The 20,593-nt window shown below is 34.9% G+C and overlaps 1 protein-coding gene across 2 annotated transcripts; it reads left to right on the forward strand.

Annotated features, from left to right (window-relative positions):
* Positions 1-478: 478 nt before the first annotated feature.
* On the forward strand, positions 479-11,402 carry LOC149555425 (heme oxygenase-like, multi-helical). Of its 2 annotated transcripts, XM_089829461.1 has the most exons (7): positions 479-778; positions 849-1,310; positions 2,901-3,009; positions 5,580-5,870; positions 5,998-6,412; positions 7,310-7,579; positions 10,160-11,402. In XM_089829461.1, the coding sequence occupies exons 2-7, from the start codon at positions 1,132-1,134 to the stop codon at positions 10,576-10,578; spliced, it is 1,683 nt and encodes a 560-aa protein (XP_089685587.1). In that variant the 5' UTR covers positions 479-778; positions 849-1,131; the 3' UTR covers positions 10,579-11,402. The 2 variants fall into 2 exon arrangements, with proteins under 2 accessions (XP_089685587.1, XP_089685586.1); XM_089829460.1 differs by having other exon boundaries at positions 479-1,310.
* Positions 11,403-20,593: the final 9,191 nt, after the last annotated feature.

A 20,593-nucleotide genomic window follows, 5' to 3' on the forward strand; every position in this document is an offset into this window, starting at 1 on the left:
TGAGGTCGTGGACACTCATCACCAAGTTGTACAAGAAAATGACTGAATATGTGAAGCAATTTGTCCCATAGACTATTCTTTCCCATAGACTATCTTCAACCTCGTATGTATTCAAATAATTTCTACCCTTCCACTATCTTCAACCTCTTGAGTAATTTCCTTCTTTCTTCTTACAAACCTATGAAAAGTAAATACTTGACACAATTAAATTTACAAAGATTAAAGCAAGCCTAAAGCAAGAGCTTGATTTAAAGAATTAAAAGGAAATACAAATTTCTCTAACACACGAGGCGGCCTGCCTACCAGGTCTCCACCCACCTGCTAAAATCGCAGGAGGAATTGTCTAAAGCTTCGACTTTTTCCCTCACTTGAAACAAAACCTGTGGGACCCTATATAAACGAGTAAACCCTCCAATCTTAACTCACCAATTAAAAACGCAAATAACTCTATTAATCCGGACTTGGAACGACATTATCCAACCCAATTAAGAGCGATTCAGAAGTTCTGGCACTCTCCCCGAGCTCTCTCTTCCTTCCCCAGAAGGAAGCAACCAAGCAGCTGACGCACAAGCCGACTCAAGGGTTTCTAGGGCTTATGTGCCATTAAATTCAGGATCATTCGTTCACGTAATCTGCCGAGTTAAGCTTTTTCTCCTTCATGTTTTGACGGTTCTGCCGTCCGGATTGGTTTCGTACCGGCAAAGATCCTTTGAAGCGTGAGGATTGTTTCCTTGAGGCTCAAAGTTCCGGAGGATCGATGAGTCACAGATTTTTCTTGGTATGTATTGTGCTTCGCTGGTTTCTGATTCCTTTGGTCGGCTGAAATATTTACGGAATTTGATAAACAGCGAGTCTTTTGGACTCGGGAGGGCTGGATCAACGCGGAGGGCGTTTAGCAACAAGAAATGTTTGTTTGGCGCGAGATTACGAGTGGCGACTCTGAGTTTTGGTGAAAATTTGGCCGGTGTAGGGGAGAAACCGTTTGGAAGCAAAAGCTTGTTCGTCGGCTCGGAATTTGGTGTAGTTTGCGGAAAATCGGCTTGGAGGAGAACTGTCTCTGCAAATCTGGTATCTTTTACGAACATTAAGTCGAATTTGCGTTGCTTAAGCTGTTCTTCTTCGTCTTCTGCCATGGGTGTTGCTGATGAGACTGGAGTTGCCAGAAGATTATGGACGATGTCCAAGAGAGAGTCCACTTTTGCCTTGTATAATCCGTTTGTGGTGGCTCTGGCAGCAGGGACTTTGAGTACGGAATCATTTCGTAATTACATGTCGCAGGATGCCTATTTTCTCAAAGCATTTATCCAGGCGTAAGTTTTTGTTCGATATTTTGAAATAGGAATGCTGAATATTTTTTTCGTTTTTGTTTCTTTATGCATTCAAACGTGGAAATCTGTTCACTTATCTTAGTGTTAGCAAAGATCAAATAAGAGTGAGTTCTTGCGGTGCTGAGATCCCGGTTTTGTTGCGTTCTTTGTCAAAAGATTGATGAAATTGATGTTTCCTAAATGAAACGCTGTTTATTTGAAGACTGAGTGATAAGCTCTTCAGTAAAACAAAGAGTATTGAATGTAAAGATGTCTACAAATATGTCAGTCACAAAAACCTGTGCAAATGCTACTACAAATCTATATTACCGTTACGGATTCTATTAGTCATGTCTTTCCTTGACTATTGAACTCGTGACTAGTCTTGATTTTGAGTCAAGTAACGTGTTTGTTCCGGCAGAATACAAAATAATTTTTTGCTCCAAGACGAGGGCAAAGGATTGGTTATGAAATTAAATAATCTGATTTTATCAATATACACAGGATCAAGAGTGCCTTATAGACCAAATTTAAATTGCTGTTTTCTAATTCTTGTCCCTTCCAAGCGCGTATGGGTGTAGAATGATCTCGCAAGTTGTGTGTAGGGCTTCAGATCACTTTATACAATCATGCTAACATTGTTAGAGACAATCTTGTAGAAGTTGTGTTACGTCATAAGTATACTTGCATCTTACAACCCACTGGTATACAGAAAGAACTGTTTGGGGTTCATTACTGATACAACTGATACATCATCCTTGCTTTGTAATAGTTCATTATAAGTTGGCAGTAGTTCTTTTTGTACTCCTGGTGCATAGATTTCTTGTAATTTTTGTTCTATAACCCTTTTTCTGGATTTCTTTATAGTGCAAAGCTTTCATTTCATAGATTTCAGCAAAGATCATTTAAGAATGAATACTTGTGGTTCTTAGATCCTGGTTTTGTTGCTCTCTTTATTAAAAGATAGATGAATTTTTCGTTTTCTGAATGAAATGCTGTTTGGCAAAATGAAGAGCATTGAATGTGTAGATTTTTAAATACACGTCACAGAAATGAAAATCTGTGGAAATAGTACAACAAATATTTATAGTGTTAGGGATACTGTTACTCATGTCTAACCTTGACAACTCAAGACTAGTCTTGATTTCATGTCAAGTAATTTGTTTATTACAATAGCATATATAATTTTTTACTCCTAAACTAGCACAAAATATTTATAATGATTTGAAATGATCTCATCTCATTAAAATATAGAGGCCAAGAATGTCTGTAAGACGAAGGCCGAATCTCTAATTTTTCAATTCTTATCTCGTCCAAGAGTGTATAGACATAGAATCAACTTGCAAGAGACTATCTTGTAGAATTTGTGTCACCGCTTCTAGTTCCTTTTCTTTTATGGTGCATAGATTCTTTTTAAAATCTTGGTACTATTTCCTCTGGTAGATTTCTTTATAGTTCAAAGATTTCATTACATAGCTTTCCACAGTGTTTGACTTCTTTATGTCTATATGAATATTTCTCAACAGTAGGGAGGCTTGAATTTAAATAGGTTGTCTTAAGGATTTCTTTATTTATTTATTTTGTTGGATATAGGTATACCATGGCAGAGGAGTGTGCAGATGATGATGATGATAAAAAAGCTATAAGTGAGCTACAAAAGGCAGCTGAGGAAGAGTTAAATCTGCATAATTCCTTTGCGGAGGTACTAAATATTTCCTGTGTTGTCTCAAAATTGTTCCAGTAAGAGTCATTCTTAGGGTTTCAACTAATTATTGTTGTGCATTAGGGTATAACTATTAGTTTTTCTAACTAATGCTGTATGGGAATTGTTATCCATCTGGATTCATCCTTCAAAAATAATTGAAGGATAGTTTGTCTGTCTTCATCTGCTCATAATGCAAAGGTTGCTCTCAGCAATTGAAATGTCATATTTGTATTGATTGTATATTAATGCACACAATGTAATGAATGGAAATTTCAAAGGGTTGTTTATTAATGATATTTTTAATTAAAAGGGTGTGTGGATTCTAATTTTTTTTTGCATATGCGGGAATTTTAATTTAAGGAACATGGTGTTATATATGTATGCCACAATATCGTGGCGATCAACATGCTTTTTCTTTTTCAAAACCCTAATGAGATATTTGGAGTAGAGAAGTGTCTATAAGAGTTTGTCCTTTTGTCTCTCCACCAGTTCTCATTACAAGTCGGATCTCTGTTAGCAGAATTATATTATAAGTGCAACATAACAACATTAAGCAGAAACAAAGTTGTAAAAAACTGTGAGGAATACTGACCATTCTGAGTATGCTTGTGCAGCTGTTTAAGAATAGGAAAGTTTTCTCATTAATCATGTTCCATTAACTCTAAAACTCCCTTTAACATATGGAAGATTTTTGAAAGGAGCATTTAAATTCCAAACCATTTTTACCTTCCCAGATATTATTAAAGTAGTGTAGTGGAAAAGGTATCTCAGCAGTGTCTTGCTTTTCTGTTGAGAAAATCATATCCAAGCTTGATCTTGATGGAAACAAAGAGAATGTTTGAAAGAGGCAAGAAGAAAACTGAACGAAGAACTTGTACCTGCTACTTTTTCTGTAACTGGCAGATACCAAAATTGGATGTGTATTTGGCATAATTTTTTCACATTGAAATGTTAATGGAACACAAAATTAACATCCAATTAAAATTTATCGTAACTTGCCTTTTTCTTTTGATGTAGGCATGAAATTTGAATTCTGCTTTTTAATTATGATCAAATTATTATTATTCGTGTCATTATTTGCATTATTTTCCATGCAAATTCTTTTTCGAACATCTTTTTTTACTGAAGGCAAGATTTCTTTTGTTTGTATGCAGTGCAGGTGAATTAATAATGTTTGGATATAGCATTGTATCCATTGTTCATTGATCTAATTGTACAATTGAATAAATGTTGGAACTGTATTCAAGTGTGACAGGTTGAAGATACAGGAAGACAGTTGTATTAGAGCAACAGAAAAACGAAATGATGCTCAGATGCCATCTGCGAGTTATCATGCATTATGTATAGAACTAAGATCATAAACTTATTTAACTCTTTCTTGAGCTTTTCTGCACCAAAAACTTCTTGTGCCATCCATGATTTAAGTTCAGTTAGATTTTTTTTTTGCAAATTACAAACCATTAGCATTTAGAAATTAGCTATAAACCTGTAGGCTGGGTAGATGAATGGATATTGATGCAATTTCATGCTTTTGCAACATGGAATTTAAAACAGAGATGTTTATAAAATAGAAATCTATTCTGTAAGCAATTTTCATTTTTCAGTTAGTAAGTGTGTAAGTTTTTCCCGCTTTATTAGTCTATTATGCATTTCAAGTATCAAATTGTTAGTTGCAATAGTTAGTTTCTTTCAATTGTAAAGAACTTATGCGAGCATCTCATACATGTATCATAGTTTAAATAGAAACAGATAGCCAAGGTTGTTTGGCTGACATGATGAAGTTTGTAGATTGCTTCTTCTATAAACAAGGAAGTCCTATATAATACATGATGGTCTTCTGTGGCGTACCTGGAGCTAAACAGTTTGGTTTCTTTCTATACTTCTAGACCATCTATAGGATTAACTGGGAATATGTGCATCCATACAGTTATCTCACCCAATCCATCAAATATAAGGTGGAAATAGTAATATGTCTAGTTGACTGGAAACAATATTGTAATTAATCATTGGAACCATTAGTAAATTGTATAGCAGAAGTTTTAATCGTATCTTTGTGATTAGAAAATATCATCTTGGCAGTTATTTGCTAAAGATTTTCAAATATTTGTTAAATGCTTCTAGGAATCTAAGGATGCACACTGTAATGTTGCAGCAAAATTAGGGTTTGGAAATCTGCTATGTTTGCAGCCTGAAGGTTGTATAGCTTTATGTAACAGTCGGATCTACATTTGTGACATACATAAGATATCTGAGGGGAAGGTAGTGTCAAGTTTAATATTATTTTCACAGAAGTGACTTCATAGTATGCAAGTTTGTGGATTGTTAGCATTTTGGCATTAATATGTTGTTCATGAGATAGTCCTAAATATGGAAGGGAATGATTGTAATAACTCAGCTACTTAGATGCAAACAGGGGATCTAATGTAAAAATCTAAGTGATATAAAGGAACTTTAAAAGAAAGTTTTTAACTTGTTTATTTTGTTTGTTTCGTGTCAGAGAATGGTTTTCTCTGAGCAAGAGATTGCATTTAAGAAATATGGTTTTCTCAAGCAGGATTTTTGTGCAGGCCTCAGATGTTGAATTGGTGAAAGAGTGCTCACCGAACATAGCAACAGTGAAATACACTGATTTTTTACTGGCAACAGCTTCTGGAAAAGTGGAAGGAGGAAAAGGGCCAAGCAGAAGTGTGACCCCTTTTGAAAAGACTAAAATAGCAGCATACACAGTTGGTGCCATGACTCCTTGCATGAGACTCTATGCATTCTTGGGACAAGAAGTCTTGAAAGTTGTGAATGATGAGTGTGCTGATCACCCATACAAGCAATGGATTGAAACATACTCTTCTGAAAACTTTGAGGTTGTTACAACAAATGCATTAGCTTTTTTTTGTATTCTGCACGATTCATTTTTTTTCAACTTTTAAATATGTTTGGAAGATTAAAAACTGAACTGACGTAGCTGATTCAAGCTTTTTGTTGAAGCAGGCATCTGCTACTCAAATCGAGGAGTTGCTTGACAAGCTGGCAATCTCATTAACTGGGGAGGAGCTGCAAGTTCTTGGGAGATTGTATGAACAAGCAATAAAGCTGGAAATAGAGTTCTTTTCTGCGCAACCCCTGTTTCAGAGAACCTCTGTTCCTGTGTTGAAAGTGGGAAATTCTGCCAACTGTCGATATACTGTTGTCTCAGATTTTGATTTATCTTGCACTATCGCAGATTCATCAGCACTATTAGCAGAAATTGCTATACGGACAACTTTGAAAGCTGAACAAAATGAGACGGAACCATCAGGTGATCGCAAGTTATCGGCAGAATTGAGAAACACTTGGGATACACTTTGTAGTCAATATGCAGAAGAGTATGATGGGTGCCTGAGCAAGAGTTTGCCATCGGAAGAAGGTAAACCATCCTCTTAGTTTCCTCTTGGATATGTGTGTGAAAGAAAGAATCTAAAATGTTCTTGGTATATTCAGACTTGAAAACATTTTTCAATGCTATTCAGAAGTTTCAATTCAGTTAACGAGTTCTTTTCAAGAAAGAAATGATGTCAAATGAGTACCCTTTTCTATTTCAACTACCTTTTGCATGTCAAGAAAGGAATGACACTGTTTGAGTACCTTTTATAATTTCAACTACAAATGCTTGATGAATATTATATTGAAAAACACAGCACTTTGAAATGAGATTTCTTACAGCTAGGAAAGTCTATTTAAGAGCTAATTGGCACCGCATACATTTCTATCATCTTTCTGATGGGTGTTTATAATTATATGTGTCAATGGTTTATTAAACTGCTAATATATATTTATCTTTTGGTGATGTGGTATTTCCTGTTAGATTAAGTGTGAAATTATCTCCTATTTTAAAACTGTTTGTAAACCATAAACTTTCAATTTCTAGTCAAAGTTAAGTACTTGTAGCATCCTCTGTTCATGATTATTCATATTTGGTCTACCTGTCAATAAGTTAGTGAAAGATCGGAATTAATCAATGCTTTTTTGATATATTGGCTTCTTAGAGGTCAATTGAACGTACTCTTAGTTTTTACATTGTACAATAGAATTATGAGCTCTTTATCCTACACAACTTTGACTGGTGAGTTTTCCTTTATGTTTCTTCAGACATTTGTGCAGAAATTAAGATGGAGAGAAAAATGCTACAAATAGTTAATAAGATGTTATACATGTGTAATTCAGTTGCTTAATTATTGCTGCTATTCTGGATGATGGTTTATGTTTCTTTTCGTGCAAATAATTTTTGCTAAGTAATTTATCATTTCTGCTGTTATATTTGCAGTGGAAACTTTTGATCATGAAGGCCTCCGCAGATCTCTTGAGAAGATATCTCAGTTTGAGGTTGAGGCAAATTCAAAAGTTATCGAGTCAGCTGTGCTTCAGGGCATTAATGCAGAGGACATTAAAAAAGCCGGTGAACGCCTTCTGTTTCAGGAAGGCTGTACAAGTTTTTTCACACAAGTACTGAGCAAAATGGATGAATACAATGTTGACATGCATATACTTTCTGTTTGTTGGAGTGGAGACATCATCAGAACTGCCTTATCAACAAGTGTGTACATTTAACAACTTTTCTTGTAGCAATTGGCCTGTACCCTAGCATTGTACAATTTGTTGTTTGGACGTTTTCTGGTAGTTCCACTTTGACCATTTGCTTTCTAGTATTGTGTTAACAGATTTTTGGGGTTTGACTTTTTGTTCAGACTTCCCCTGTCACTTATTATTTCTATATAATTCCCTTATTGTTGTCTTTCTTTTATTTTTTTACTCGTTCCATGAAAACATTGCTTGTGAAAGAGAGTGCATATCTCAGTTGCTAAAGATGACATGTGCTTACAGTCCTGTTATTGCATACCAAGCCTCCTCCCTCTGAAATTATTGTTTTCATATCAGATATCGGTGTCTAGGATATACCCTTGATACAATTTAGATGGGTATCCAATTCCATAGCTGAGTTTACATCCAAGATTCTCTGAACTTTTGTACCCGCACTGAATACAATACCTGTATGGTATTTTAATCTTCTTGGATGGTGGAATCCATATCAACACACCTTAGCTTAAATATTTTTATATTTGACAGTTTATGAAAACTTCGGTCAAACAACATAGGCATCAATATTTCAGAAATAATAATGAATAGCACTTGGAGCCAGAAATAACATATTGCCTATTATTATTGTAACTTCTAAGACAAGCTCCTACTTCTCATTCCAGCCACCTAACATTTCCAAGCTCTATGCTTTAGAATAATCTTTTGTTGTAATCATGTTATTTGTTGTTGCCAAGATACTATTACTTGTGCCTTATACTTCCACTAACTTATCTGAAATTCTGACATTTTTGGACTAAAAGTATTGGATATGGTATCTTGTCATTTTTCATTTGGAAATATTTTGGAGACATCCAAAAGGCTAATTAGATCTGTAAAGTTAAAACCAATTTCCGAAGAACCGTGAGGTTGAATTAGGCAAAGTCCCCAATGAGACATTTCAGTTCTTTGGAAAAATGGCAAGTTAAGAGTTTGATCATGTCATAGAAAATTTGTTTGTTTATCAATCTTTGATTCTTTTGACTGTGACACCCCCAGATCTTGGAATCTTGTATATGTAAAGGTGATTACAGCCACACATTTTAGGATTCAGTGCTTAATTTTCATGCAAATGTTAGAAAATTTCAATAATCTGCCTAGTCAAAAGTGTATAACATTGTCATTAGTTGTTTGCTTTAGTTTTTTAAATCTTCATGTGTTTTTAATGTTTGATCAGCCCTGGGTTTAACATGTGTTTGTGTCTTGTCTCTATGTAAAGTATATGAAGCACCGAGTTTTCTACAAATCTATTAGTTATCTGACTTTGAGTTGGGATGTTAGTCATTGAATGGAAGTTTATGCATTGATGTCTGCATTAGGCAACTTGACATGGCCTATGTTAGGAGATCCTACATTTTCATAATTGAAAAGGCACCGGTTATCCTAACTTCTTGTTAGCATGAAATTTTCTATTAGAGCCTAATAAGAAGTCCCCTTCAACTTAGGCCTGTTAGGTTTAACAACATAGAAATAACAATTACATGCAAATATAACCAATATCAAAAATAATAAATCACACAAGAGAGAACACAAGACACATAGATTTAACATGGTTCACCCAATCCCCAGGCTACATCCACCAAATAGGGAGTCTAGTATTCTTATTATCCATTGATTACAACCTGTAATCTGTACAGCTCAATACCGCCGCAAGAAGCTACAATCTCATCATACATTATGAAATCCCTAACCCTAAGCCATTTTATACAAGCTTTTTGCTGCTTACAAAATTAGGGCTAGAATAAGCCGTCTAATAGAAAAATAGCAGCCGACGCCTTTTACAATAATGAAGTCAGTTGAGCTTTCGGGGATGCTGCTTCTGGAAATCCCCACGGGGGCATTGCCTCTTGACCCCGGCTGGGGGGTGTCTTGGGGGTGCTGCCCCCAAACAATAATTTGGGGTTAAACCGCGCTGAATAATCAGAGAAAAATTAACCTCTGATTTTGATTAGGCTTTACATCATAACAAGGCTTCATACTCACTCTATCTGGGATGGGTAGCAATTCTTCTTGAGTGAGATTTGCAGTGAATTGCATTTCAACTTCAAATTGTGGTATGTAATTCTTTTTATTATGTACAGCGTATGTCGGGAATATGGATGTTTTTTCTGTTTAAAGCCTGTGTATGAGAGTTCAATGCAGACTATTGTTCCAGGTTGGTAACTTTGATGTTCTAGGGATTTTGGTGGATCAGAAATCTCATATTTTCAAGACTTTTTTTATGATTTGTACCATGAAGAATTCTATGTATGATTTAGTATTGTCTCAAAACTTTTTGAATCTTGATTGGTTCACAATTTTCTTATTTTTAATATCTTTCTGTGGGTACAATGCTATCCAAGTTTTTCCTCAACAACATACTGGTATCCAGCTTGAGTTTGATGTAATCAGATTTGTTTAAGTTTATTGGACAATAATATAGATGACACCTCTTTTGTCCACCCCTTTTGTCTTATTAATATTGATTCAGTCATTGCATCTACCAAATTCATTTTTCTCACAGATGTACTAAAGATTGTTACTGCTCTGCCCATCCTTGCAGATGGTGTCAACGGTGTACATATACATTCAAATGAGCTTATGTTTGCGGATTCCATTTCTACTGGTGATATTGATAGACATGTTGAGTCTCCGATGGACAAGTTGAAAACCTTTAATGATATTTTGTGCTCTGCACATGATGATAACATGGAGCACATTTCCATTTATATTGGGGATAGTGTTGGTGACCTATTGTGTCTTCTTGAAGCAAATATTGGAATAGTAATTGGTAAGAGCTCAAACCTGAGAAGGGTTGGAAAATATTTTGGTATATCATTTGTACCTTTGTTTTCTGGTCTTCTCAAGAAGGAAAGAGCATATGGGGAAGGTCTTAGTTGTTGGACAAAACAAAGTGGGATTCTTTATACAGTATCTAGTTGGAACGAAATACATGCTTTTCTTCTGGGCTCTTCTATTTAAATGGTGCCCTAAATATACAAGCTTTCGACAGTGGTTATTTGTTGATGTGAAGAAACAGTTCTTAAATTCAAGTACATATATTAAACAGAAGTTTATTATCTTTTCCTACACTCGAGGCCTCAACAAGTATTGGTACACAAGGCAAATGATGCCAATTTCAAAATGAATTGGATATACATAGAAATTTTGGTTAGATATGCCATTTTGATGGTGAATCGGTATCATGAATTTTCTTATTCCTTTTGAGGAAAATCGCAGTCTGTATTTTCAACATAGGCATATACTGATGAATGGGTAATTTGAACAGCTCCTGCAGTCAGGTATTGTTACCGCTAGTCTACCACCCATTGCAGCTCGTATATTATGACAGGGCTGCCAGGGAAGAGTCAGATTTGCAGGTCTGGTTTATATGTTACAGCTCCAAACATTTATGATAATAAACTTTAAGGAGTAACTTTTTGTAAGATGTTCCTGCTGTTATTTAAATGTTATTAGAGGGAAAATCTGTATATATTGGGGTCTTGAATCGAAGCTGTTAAAGCTGTTGATCGACTTGCCAGAGGCCTTGAATCGTGTCTTACAGGATTTTATTGAAGATAAACAGTTTTATGGTGCACAAAATGGCCATAATTTTACCTTTAAATAATATTCTTCCATACCATGTAGGATTCAGCACACAGAGGATCATATATATTTTTGAAGGGAATATAGATGTTTCAAAGAATATCAGAGGATGGTCTCTTTGGCCATGCAGCTAAAATTCACAATTGTTTCAAGTGCTAATGTCAAGATATGTATGGAAGCATTTATTATTTGGATGCAAATTTTTGGATATTGCTATTATTGTAGATGTTCTATTTCAATTTTTGCTGTAAATATCTTGGAACTTATTAAGGATTTTGTAATGTAAGTCAAGACCTTATGTATGAACATGCAGTTATCAGTGATTTTCCCTTCAATTTTTTATGGCAAAATCATCTTGGATTTTGAAGTATAATAGTTAGCATGTTGTAGGGTTATACTATGTTACTGATCTTTAGCTCATTGAAATGGTCTCTTCCTGTTTAGACTGTTGTACTCAGGAAGCAGGCAAATTTGGAGCTAAACGAACTGAGCACAATATTTATTGATGCTGTGAACAATTTGTTGACTGGTTGTACGTGGCGGTGATCAGTGCTGTGAGATTGTGGCTTTCTAGCATAATAAAAACGACTATGCTTTAATTTTATATAACATGGTGTTTGAGGTGACGACTAAGTTTGTGTTGAATCACATGGCCTTGTATTACAGTTTTGTCACTCACAGGGAGAGAGATGATTTAATAAGTTTGTATCTTTAAAGCATGAGATTCACGCTGGATTCTAAATTTGATTTTATGATACACTTCTTTTCCAGGGTTATTCTTTTAAGGAGCTTTTACTTGTTATCTTCTAGCTAATTAAGCTGGATGCTTCTCTTCTCAAACATACGCATCCTTGTCAAACAGAGTACAGCAGTGCCAGACGACAAAATATTAAGTGTGGATATAACAGGATTGTCACCTATCCATACAGATATCTGAAAATATCCAGCTGTATTTGACGTTTTTTGTCAGTTCTACAGTTTGTGGTACCCTTGTTAGTTGCAGTCCAACAACTAGTGATGATGAGTTTTGTATTGTGACAACTTGAATAAATGCACTCAATGTGCAAAAGTTGAGAGCACACACTCCCGTTCTGATCTATTTATGTTTACAGTCCTATGCTTCAAATCTCACATCTTTTAGCATAATTCACCTGTGACTGGATAAGGAGATATACTCTTAAGTTACTGGTTCAAATCCGGGAACCCAGTATGTGGGTGTATATATACACAAAAAACTAAGAAAGAAATATATAAAATTAAATCATTTGATAGGTATGATACATCATCATTGATCAATGCCAAATACCAAAGATAAATATTAGATGTCAATTGATAGTTAACAAATTCTGTGTGCTGGGCACTCGGGTGCATCTGGGAGTGCTTTTTCTCCTCGTGGATGCATCCATGGAGAAAAAGTGCATCTGCAACAGGATTTGAAGTCAAATGCACCAGCACCTGGATATGTGGTCAGGGTGCATGCACCCAGTAACTAAGGATACATCAATGAGAAAATTACTTATTCTCGAGTAATTCTCAATTCCAAGGGGGATTGGTTGACATGAATATGAAGAATCCTACCCCCAGAAAATAATTTCTATGATGATAACATGCAAGATGGATCAAAAGAGAAGAAAAATGTGAAGTGAATTTCAAGCATAAATTTGACATACAATTTGTCTCATAGATGGTCAGAGGCACTGCTCTTGCCTTGGTTAGTAATAGCCTTTGGTAAAAGGAAACAAGTCAGTAGAGATTTAAGATATGGAGAAAGAGGCAGTGTCCAATGAAGGGGCATAGATGAGATATTTATCGTGTAGATCAAAATGCATTGCAAAAAGAGCGGTCTGCCTTTGATCTGAGAAGATGTCCAGAATGGTAAATTGAATTGAAATATTTAGTTTCACGTCTTTTAATCCCCATGCATCCATTATTTTGATCCAAGTAGAAATGTTGAACAGAAAGTAAGCTCAATGGTACAAGTGAAAAAGTTAAAACACAAAATGTTGGATAGAATTAATCCCTCGTTATCAAAAGAACTTTTCTCTTTTGTTAACCAAGCAGAAACATTCGAATTAAAACATATGCTACTGGAGTAGTACAAACTAACATAGATGGACAGAGCAAGCTGTTTGAGTACATTATATTATGGCAATCTTTTAAGGATCTTTTAATAATGCTATTGTCGGTTGGAAGTATGTGGTGCACCTTTGTAATATTGCCTTTGTTGAACACTGACATCACTACATAGAACCTACTTTCCTAATAACTTCAAGTTATGCCCTCCACGCTTTGGCTGCATGATCAAGCCACTGTTTTGTCCAAGTCCTTAAAAATTCTAGGAACAGGAATGGCTATGTTCCAGACTAAGCTAAACAATGACTAGAGATTTGGGTTTTAAGATACTGTAAATTCCTGGTGCTGATCGTCTGATTGATGATGACCGTAATAAAGATAATATATAACAATTACAAATGGGAAGTGCAAGTTGGAAATTGAAAAGGCACCCAAATCCCTATAGTTACATGCTAGGTCAAATGATGGGAAGATGAGACAAGGAAATATATTAAAAGTACTACATGCAGCCTACTTTCCTAATAACTTCAAGTTATGCCCTCCACGCTTTGGCTGCATGATCAAGCCACTGTTTTGTGCAAGTCCTTAAAAATTCTAGGAACAGGAATGGCTATGTTCCAGACTAAGCTAAACAATGACTAGAGATTTGGGTTTTAAGATACTGTAAATTCCTGGTGCTGATCGTCTGATTGATGATGACCGTAATAAAGATAATATATAACAATTACATATGGGAAGTGCAAGTTGGAAATTGAAAAGGCACCCAAATCCCTATAGTTACATGCTAGGTCAAATGATGGGAAGATGAGACAAGGAAATATATTAAAGTACTACATGCAGCCTACTTTCCTAATAACTTCAAGTTATGCCCTCCACGCTTTGGCTGCATGATCAAGCCACTGTTTTGTGCAAGTCCTTAAAAATTCTAGGAACAGGAATGGCTATGTTCCAGACTAAGCTAAACAATGACTAGAGATTTGGGTTTTAAGATACTGTAAATTCCTGGTGCTGATTGTCTGATTGATGATGACCGTAATAAAGATAATATATAACAATTACAAATGGGAAGTGCTAGTTGGAAATTGAAAAGGCACCCAAATCCCTATAGTTACATGCTAGGTCAAATGATGGGAAGATGAGACAAGGAAATATATTAAAAGTATGACATGACAAATTTTAAAAGTAGAAAACTAGTACAAAATTTATAATGTAGAATGTTGAATGCGGATAGTCACAGCATTCAAGAAAATAGAGAAATTGAAGCTTTGCCACTCCATTTGAAACTCAGCAGAATTGAGAGAACAATACTGAGAAGACATAGCAGCAAACTAGTATATAGACAGAAAGATTGAAGTACATCACTTACCAAAAGCAGCAGCAGAAATAATATGAGCCGCGAGATTGGTTTTCCTTGGAAGAAGAATAACGACGGCGGGCAAAGCGAGAGCCTTGATATCGTTGTCGTGGAAATCAAGTTTATTCTAGTGGAGTACAGAATTATTCAAAGCAGTGTTTTTAGTGGGGCCTTGCAGAAGGGATAAAGCACGTATCGAAACGGACAATGGTGGAGTTGTCTTTTTAATTATTTCAACAATGCAAGCGTTAATCTAGGAAAACTATTTTAACGTTACAAGCTTCTTGAAGAATCGAACCATATGCAGCTTTGCGTAGAATAGAATAATGTTATTGAAGAATTACAATGCAATTAAGATTTTGAAAAATTAGGCAACAAACACGCATGTTCAGAATATATTAAGTCTCCAAGTTTTAAGGACTGGCATGTATTTACTCTAGTAAATATAAATGGGGTTGTAAATGACAAATGGGGTTACAAGCAGAGTGGATTTAATAATTGAGAAAGTTAAGAGTAGTACTTTGTGGAAAATCCCAATGCTTCACCTCTGCTAGCATCACCTAGATCCAATGAGTGCTAAGTGTTCCATTTATTCTCATGAGATATGGATTCCTCTGCTAGCATCACCTAGATCTAATGAGTGCTAAATGTTCCATTTATTCTCATGAGATATGGATTCTTATTAAATCACTATTCATGAAATATGGGTCAATAAGTTTGTCTCAAAACTTACACAGTTAAATTTTGATAGAAATATCACAATTTGACTTGTCGTGGAAATATTCTCCTACTTATCAATTTACTCCAGTAGTTGTCAAAAGAGATATAACCAAAACTTGCACGAAAAATTGTAAAGAACAAAAAGACAACTTCTTGATCGTTGTTGGAGTCTAAGGAACTCATAGGCTCACATGATCACTACATAATCAAAAAAATTTAACGATGGCGAAATAAATCAATACCTCTACAATTCAAATGAAATGTACATTAATTTTTGGGATACATAAGCAAGAATAAAGAAAGGAGGTTCTAGTAGGATCATTATGCTCAAGAAAAATAGGTTCTTCGAGACAAGCAATAAGAGTGGAAAAATCTATGAGAAGTCGATGACGAAGAATAAATTAAAGTGAAGTTCTTATTAAACTTGACTTTTCAATTGATACATTATGAGAAGTCAAATCTAACAACTTATATTCCTTAACATACTCATATTAACTAACCAAAAACAATGGTTGTCTCTTCCTTTCACTACCAAAAACTCTAAAAAACTCCAAATAAGATACATTAAGCTTGATTGTAGTCACATCTTGTATTGTCTTAGGGAGCATGTAGTTTTGAAGGAAAGACATATAGATTTACTCTAGTAGTTTTTAAAAGAAGAGTATCAAGGAGCTTAGCACCTTATTCCTGGGGGTGACTACTACCTAGGGGTCTCATAGGCTACTTTGGCCTTGTGGATGTTATTAAAATGTATTCAAACAAATAAATAACCAAACTTGAATGCAAAATCTTTAGATTGAAAAGTAATTTCTTGATAGTTGTCAAAGTCAATAAGAAATTCAAACCAAATAATCTTTCTACTAAGAGATAAAGCAATAGCCATACAATTCAAATTACTTGTACATAAAGATTAGGGATATAAAGGCAATAAGGAAAGAAGGTACTAATAGGATGATTTTGCTCGAGAAAAATAATTGTAGATAACTAAATTTGATTACATAATTTCATAATATAATTTAGTTTTCTCTAGGGTATTATAATTTAAATATTTAATGTTTAATTAATTTATGTCACTAATTAATCTAATTTATTAATTATAGTTCAATTAATTATCTAATGACAACTCATGATGATTAATTAAATTCTCCTTCCTCTATTAACTTAAATTAATACATATGCCTATTTAAATTAAATTTTAAATTCCCCTTTTGATTAACTATTTCCTTTTAATCAATTAGAGCACATTCACAATCTAACACCTAACTTAATTTACCTTTGGTTCTAACTCAACCTAATCCATTCACACATACTAACCTATTTTAAATTAGTTAATTACCCTTGGTTAGCTAACTAACTAACCTATTTTAAATAAGTTAATTACCCTTGGTTAGCTAACTAACTCTCCACTCGTTCTCTCTCCTCCCATCACATCCTTCATAATCTCCCACTTGCATACTAATCAACCCCTAATTCAAGCGTAATCAAACCCTAAATATTTGTACAACCTTAATCATGAGGATTAAGAAATCCTAAACAAACCCAAATCAACCCTCAGGTCACGTCCTCCCATTCCCCAACCAAATGCATTAAAGGTTTTCCTTAAATGCACTTACACCTCTTATATCTCTTACAACTTTGTCCCCTTTCAAACTCTCCAAGATGGTCAATACCCCCATCGTCCCAAACATCTCTACTTGTGACACATCACAATGAGCTAAATTTGAGAATACAAAATCAACGTGGTCTCTTTTAAATGTATCTTGACCACTCCTCAACTTTGTATTTTGACTGTCCATTTGACCTTGCCTTTGCCTATAAATCCTCTTCATTCTCATCCACCATCACAATCAAAGCCATAATGCCTATTTGAGAGCCAAAAACCTTATTCATACCCTTATAATGCAAAAATCTCTCCACATCCACTAAAGCTTGAGAATCATTGAGCACACATTTCTCTACTTGGACAAATCTGCACCATTAGAACTATTTGAAGTTTGCGCTTTGCATTCTCTTGTGAGTTTTAGCTTTATTTTGTAGGTCTTATCATACATGTTGATTAGTATAATGAATGCTTTAAATGTTTTATTGTGTTATCTTTGGTACTATTTCATTGCATACATTTTGGTATGCCCAGTGAGCCCACTTTTAGGATCATTCTTGTCATCTTCTCTTTATTTTATTTACAATAAAATTAACCAAAGAACTAATTTTATTATTATCATTTGAGTTTGACACAAAATGTTTGCTAGTTTTTGCAAGTTGGAGAGGAGTGTAGGTATTGCACCATCATTCCCATCATCAAATCTTACACAATAGTAAGAAATAAACAACAGTGGGATCATTTGGACAAAAGGCAAGATCACACGTTTGACTTGCAATATCATGAACCTGTAGACTCAAACCTTCTTTGTCTTGACCTCCCCTTCTCTTTCTATTTCCTTTTCTAATAGTTGACAAGATCACCCTAACCCCATGGGAATGCTATTTGACCGTATGGAATCAAACACTTAACCATTGTAAGTCATAAGGTATTTAATCTATGTTTTGTTAGAATAAAAAAAAAACTTTGTCCTCATTGGGACTGAACCTTGACCTCATAGGGTTGACTTTTGACCATGTAGGATCATGTTACTGAGGTATAACATGTTGTTTCTTGTTTTTTCTACATTTATAATTTTATTGTTTTGATAGACTCACATGATCGTGCATATGAACTACGAGATTGGTGTTTCCAAAATTGTACTTTTTGTGTTGTGTAGGTTGGCGGGATTGTAGGAATAGTCAACGAGATCATTGATTAATTTTTCAAAACAAAATTCACTTTATTTTGGTGTTATAAAAAGAACAAATCATGTACACACATAATCTCATATTTGATTTTGGGCTCTAAAAAGAACAAAGGTTTAAAGTGAACAATCAATCTCACATTTTTTTTTCATGCACTAAAATTAACAAGTCAATCATCACATTTTAATTTGGGCTTAAAACAAACAAAGGATAAAATCGAACAAGCAAATGCATTTTCTTGTTGTGGGAAAATGAATCAATCTTAAATGCCTTAAACACTTTATTGCTTTATGGGAATGTTCTATGCTAGTTAGAAAACCTTAGTTTCTCTAAATAGGTTCAATTTGGAAAATAAAATCATCTTGGTGTGTTTGAAGAAGTATTTCTCAACACTCTTTTCAAGCTATTTCGTCATAGAATTCCATTAATCTTAGCGACGTAAGTGAACAACCCATATTCATACCCTCCCCCCTCATGTCTTTGTCGAAACCAAGTTATCCTAGATCATTGGGAAGTTCATTCTTAGGTTTTGCATCACCACCCTTAATCTATAGAAAGCTTAGAAGCATTTTCTCATCATGATATGTAATCTTGTTCCTTTTGCATCAACACATCCTTAGGTTCTTGAAACACCCATACGTGTCTTAGCAAAACCACCATTCTTAAGAAAGCCTTTTGGGGTCATCATCCTTAGCTAAAATCATTTGCATCATTACCATTAGCGACATTGTGCATTTAGGAATCTCCTATCTATCATAGATCTTTTTCATTTCATGCCACCTCACACACGTTCAAAGAAGAGAAAGGATATTGGATCCTAACCAAGTGGATGGTTCTTCAAGTTGACTACCAAATCCCAACAATTCCATGGTATATTTTGATCCAAAAAATCAAGTCCAATTCAAAAAGATGTATCAGGATGAGGTTCCAACTATAATTACAACGTAAGCATTCATGAACCATCTTCACAATTAATGCACAAATCAACAATGTCGCCATTTTCCACAATTGTGATTGCATCATTGAACATTTCACAAGACCCACTGGTCCTACAGGCTCCACACATTCTTTGTACATTCCAAAAGAAATATCTCAACCTATCTTGCAACAAGTTGTGGATCCAAAATGCAATATCCAATCAAATTGTTGCCACCATCCCATAAATCACACAACCTTTGGTCCATACCACACTACAACATACCCCCATCACCATCCAAGGAGTCCCTCCAAGTAATTGGGTATCCATAACACTTCCCAAACATGTACCTACATCTACTCCCTTCTCTATTATAGGTGTGTTTGTGACCCTACCACCCACACAAACAAGAGTTCCTCTACTACAACAACCCACATCACAACAAATGATCATTGCTTCTACCTCTTGATCAAATTCCACCAAGTACGATAATAACATCCTCAAAATACAGTGAGAATTTCACTAACCTACAATCCAATCGCTCCTCCCACAATCAGTTGCATCCATAAATCCCATTACAAGCGCAATAGGAACACAAGTTGTTGTAAGGCTCGTCTCTACAACACCATTTCCTCCTCGTGTGACATCATCATCCTTTTGGGGTCTTTCACAAGCACAAATACATGCCCTAGGGATCTAGACCTAGTCTAATCCCTTTGCTATCCAAGTACAAGTACCATTTGTGTCCCAACCTAAAACCTTCGCCACTAGTCACACCCACACTTTCATTTACCAACTACATTGTCATGCCATCAATTTCCACTACTCAAATGCTTCTATCACCACACAAAAAAATTGAATCCATTGGAAACCATAAACAACACATCAACAACAAAAGGATATAAAGACCAATAACATCACATCAACAACACAGTCAACCAACACTATGTAATATAAAAAGTAAAACCCATGGGTTGATTTTAGCCAACACAATAATATTTAGAATTAGCCCTAAATTAACCTAGATATACCAACTATATAGTTTCAAGTTAACAATGTTTATCTATAACATTAATATAGTTGTATCCTCCAAAGTCCTTAAACCATTAAAGTGGCCAGTAAAAGTCTAGTAGTTACAAGAAACATATAAAACCATAAAGAGTCCAAGGTGTCGCACAAGGCTTAAACAAAACTAAAGATCCTTAGTCATCAACCATAGTTTGCCAAAAAATCTAAACCAAAACCATGCCCTAAACTAGAATTGGGCATGTCTACAAAACCAACCTTATTACCTATAAATAGTTGATCATATTTTCCTATGGGTGGATTTAAACTGTTTTATTTCATAAGTGGGAAAATATTGGTGTTTATGTTCCATTAACCTTGTAAATTAATTTATTTGATGATTCCTAATATTACTTTTTATTCACCCACAAGTGATAAATAGTTTCATTAAAAGTGACATCACTATAACTATGAATGGTTTATGATGGTAAATCTCAACATCCACCTTGGGCATCAATAGTTTTCGGTTATGAAGA

This window comes from Cupressus sempervirens, chromosome 5, assembly GCF_028749045.1.
Source record: "Cupressus sempervirens isolate cs-2001-9-10 chromosome 5, ASM2874904v1, whole genome shotgun sequence".
NCBI classification, from domain to species: domain Eukaryota; kingdom Viridiplantae; phylum Streptophyta; class Pinopsida; order Cupressales; family Cupressaceae; genus Cupressus; species Cupressus sempervirens.

What these genes read in the sequence shown, in the direction of transcription:
- LOC149555425 (XM_089829460.1), top strand. Translation starts at nt 781, where the DNA reads ATGTATTGTGCTTCGCTGGTTTCTGATTCCTTTGGTCGGCTGAAATAT. An exon ending in TGCATAATTCCTTTGCGGAG is followed by an intron (nt 3,010 to 5,579) that starts GTACTAAATATT and finishes ATTTTTGTGCAG; the next exon opens with GCCTCAGATGTTGAATTGGT. An exon ending in GAGTTTGCCATCGGAAGAAG is followed by an intron (nt 6,413 to 7,309) that starts GTAAACCATCCT and finishes TTATATTTGCAG; the next exon opens with TGGAAACTTTTGATCATGAA.